Source organism: Micromesistius poutassou, assembly GCF_964030765.1.
Source record: "Micromesistius poutassou genome assembly, contig: SCAFFOLD_6445, whole genome shotgun sequence".
NCBI classification, from domain to species: Eukaryota; Metazoa; Chordata; class Actinopteri; order Gadiformes; family Gadidae; genus Micromesistius; species Micromesistius poutassou.
The window spans coordinates 5,961-9,959 of record NW_028179167.1 but is presented as its reverse complement, the minus strand read 5'-3'; the positions used below and the strand labels follow the sequence as shown (position 1 = coordinate 9,959).

The following is a 3,999-nucleotide window of genomic DNA, read 5'->3' as shown; positions in this document are numbered from 1 at the left end:
AAAAACAACAGGAAAGCGTATTCTGTCGCTGAACACTTCGACTAGCGAATACTTTGATCAAATTAAGAAAAAAACGAAAAGAAACCAGCCTTTTCCGTTTTTTTAAAAGATGACATGGAATAACTTTTAGCCGACCGATCGCTCCTGAGCTTTTCCCTACTCCGTTAAAGTTTGGATTGGTTTGAAGCTTTTCCTCCACAAATTTTCCCCCTTCTCGACCGAATGATGGACCAGGGTCAGCACAACCCGCCCGCCGGCCACCAGATCGTCCACGTCCGGGGGGACTCCGAGACGGACCTGGAGGCGCTCTTCAACGCCGTGATGAACCCGAAAAACACGATCCTACCCCCCTCTGTACCCATGAGGATGAGGAAACTACCAGACTCCTTCTTCAAACCGCCTGAACCCAAGTCCCACTCTAGACAAGTAAGACCACCCCGTCTGTCCCCCCCCTCTCTCTCTTTCCCACTCTCATTGAAATAACATGGTCTCACAAATCTTAATTTAGTTGTTAAACTAGTTGTTTAGTAGTTATTAACTACAACTAACAAGTCAACTAGAGATGCTAATGCATGTAAGTGCAATTGGTAGGATAAAACAACTCTGATGGTTAAAACCACTCTGGTTTAAGCCGTAGGCCTTGACACACTTCACTTTATAAGCCCTAGAATAGTAGCCTGTATAATTTAACTGACAAATATATTTTCAAAATTAATTTAAAGTTTGTGATTAATTGTTGAACTTTTGGGGTTCGTTTTGTGTAGGAGCTTCGTGTTATGCAAAGAACATAATTACAAAACAGTGATCCATTAAACTCCCACTTGTTTACAACTTCTGTGGATGTTTTTTGTTAGTTCAAGTGAGTTTATCGAGTTCGACTCACGCATGATGTTTTGTTTTTTTATATACTGAAAAGCAACGTTTATGCGACATCATATGATGCCAGCATTATTCGTCCTATTTATCCCCACCCCTCTTTCTCTCCTCTTTATCGTCTGTGATCCTTGTGAAGTTTCGTCAAATTGCGCATGCGCTCTGTACAGTGGCCCAGACTTGTCGGGAGCGGGGGCCCCTGTACTCACTTCAATTCATCAGTGTTTTGCGTAAAATAAATCCCATATAATATAAATAAATATATACAAATGTATACAATATATATAAATGTCTAATATATATGTATATAAATTGTATGAAATAACATTTATATACTGTATATATATATATATATATATATATATATATATATATATATATATATATATATATATATATATATATATATATAAAGAATATAATAAGATCAATAGCAGAGAATAAAACTTTATTTATCCCAGATGGGAATTTTCAGAACAGTAAACAAAACTCTCAATAGCTACTCTCCAATTAATCCCGGAGACAACATTTAAAGTAACTCAAAACACAACAAAAGGTCATACTGCTGAGTTAACGTGCTTAACCCTGCCTGTAGACGTGAATCTCAAGCAAACTATTTATCCTATCTCTAATCTACTCACCCCCGCCACCCACCCACCCTAACCCCAGGCCAGCACCGACGGAGGCACCGCAGGGGCCCTGACTCCACACCATGTCCGGGCCCACTCGTCCCCGGCTTCCCTGCAGCTGGGGGCCGTAACTCCGGGGACCCTGTCTGTCCTGGGCCCCCCGGGTACCTCTCCACAGCACCTCCGCCAGTCCTCATACGAGATCCCAGATGATGTGCCCCTGCCCCCGGGATGGGAGATGGCCAAGACTGCCTCGGGACAGAGATACTTCCTCAAGTGAGTTTGCTAAAAAAGCATGTTTAATCAAAAAAGAAACAAAAAATATGAAAAAAAACAACAACACTTTGATCACTTTTACTTTGAAAGAAAATACAAAAACACTTTTATTTTGAAACATCCCTTAAACATACACACATTTCCAATCGTTTAAAACATATTGGGTGAAGTTGCCGAGACCCAGAAGGGAAAGTTTCCGCTGTGAAACGGTGGGTTATTAAATTTGGTGGCGTGGAGAAGGAGAGGAGCACTGAGCTCGCTGCTCCTCGCTGCTCCTTCTCTAGAGCTCAGATTTCAGTCCAAACAAAGGAGCACTGTAGCAGTCCCGGCCGCCGCCGAACTCACTGCTCTGCTAAACTCATCTCCGAAGTAGTCTGTCTGTTCCACCTCCACCACCACCACCACCGGCCAAAGTACAACTTTGTTGCGTTTTTTCCGTAGACTATAGTTGCAATGAAGGTCGTAGTTTCACGTACAGAATTATTTGTCACAGACTAGTCTCGTGCTAGCATGTGAAGCGAGATGTTGCTTTGTTTTTATGTTTATTGACAGTTAAACATTTGTTATGCTTATTTATTACCATATTTTTCGTAAGTCCTGTGTTGCCTGGAGGTCAACGGTTCTTGGTGTCCTCAAAATAAGATCAACATACACCCAAACATTGAGAGATAGAGATGGATCTGAATAACTCCTACAGAAAAAAAATTATCCTTGGGCAAAATAGAAAATGTCAGTTGTCAGCCCAAATATGAGCCTTTATAGACAATGGGTTATTGGCAATCCCACCAAAAGAATATAACTTGAACTATAAAGAAATTTTCTCAAATAAAAAAGGCAAAGCTTTGCAAACCAGATGTTTGCAGGTCTCACATCTGGGGAACATCTGGTGTGTTATTAGGGGAGGTCTTCTTGAAATGGTACAAAGGTTGGACTGGGGAGGGAGGGCTGGTGGTGTGGTGACTGACCACCCCTCTATAACCCCCTCACCCACCCTCACACACGCTGTGGGGGTGGGGGGAGGTCAGGAGAAGAGGTGGCTCACATTTCACTCAGGTGACCGCCGCCGTTGCCAGCGTCTGTACCGTTCGTTCACCCCCGGAGGATCCCAGGAGAGAAGGCTGTAAGACGGAGAGCAGAAGCTGAACTCTCCTTCTCACTCTCAGTTTTGAGCTCACTCTCTCTTTCTCACTGTTTATGCCCCCTGTTTCTCTCTCTATCTACTTTCGCTATTTTTGCTCGTTTTTTCTGTCTATCTCGCATTCCCTCTCTTTCTCTCTCTTCCTCTTTCAGATTCTCTCTCTCTTTCTCAGCTTCTGTCTCTTTCTATCTCTGTCTGTCTTCCCTCTCTCTATCACTCTCTCCCTCTCTCTGTCTGTCTCTCTCTCACGGTTGTTTGGTTAAATATGAGTCATGAGCCCTGATTTTTGGCAGCGAGGTGATAAAGGGGTGGCGGGGGGGAGGGGGCGGGGGGTTGTTGGGGTGGTGAATGGAGGGTGGTGGGGGACTGGAGGGGTTGAATGGAGGGGTGAGGGGGTGAATATAGGGGTGAGTCAGAGTGGCGCTACGGAGCTGACGTGGCCCGAGCGCGAGGTTCCGTTCTGGGGACGGGGCTGAATAGGGGCCATGACGGCACCATGGCCCTCCCTTTGTGTCGCTGGACTTTAAATGGCAGCCATGTGGAGATGACTAGAGTAGAGGTTGGGGAAGTGGGCTGGGCTGGGCTGGGCTGGGCTGGAGGGGGGGGGGGGGGGGGGGTGGGGGAGCCCTGCCTTTGTCCCGGCACAGAAACAGTGATCTTTATTCACACTGCAGGTCTGTTGAGACTCATGTGAGCCCTCCAAAAATAGACAAATGGCTGCCATGGGAGTTTTAAGATGGTGGTGGGGGTGGGAAAGAGGAGGGAGGATCGGGGGGGTGCGTCAGGGGGTGGTGTGTTTAGATGTCTTCACGGCGTACTTCAGCGGCTGGGGTGTTTCAGGACAGACGCGGAGGAACTCTAGCAGGAACTGGAGTGGTGTTTGGGGTGTTTTTAGTGCCGTCGCTGTGTCATGATCTCTGGATCATGGGCTTGGAGGGAATCTTCTATTTTCTTCTCCTGAATGAAGACGGGGGGGAGGGGGGGGGGGGGGGTAATGTTCCGCCTCAGGCTCTCAGGTTACTCTCACCCAGTTTCATAAAACAAGGAGAAGGAGGAGGAGAAGAAGAAGAAGAAGAAGAAGAA

General features: G+C 45.9%; 1 protein-coding gene across 1 annotated transcript; it reads left to right on the top strand.

Moving 5' to 3' along the window:
• The first annotated feature begins 58 nt into the window (after positions 1–58).
• On the top strand, positions 59–1,887 carry LOC311373061 (transcriptional coactivator YAP1-like). Its single transcript, XM_084489916.1, has 2 exons — positions 59–426; positions 1,543–1,887. The coding sequence occupies exons 1-2, from the start codon at positions 223–225 to the stop codon at positions 1,780–1,782; spliced, it is 444 nt and encodes a 147-aa protein (XP_084346042.1). The 5' UTR covers positions 59–222; the 3' UTR covers positions 1,783–1,887.
• The last annotated feature ends 2,112 nt before the right edge of the window (positions 1,888–3,999 follow it).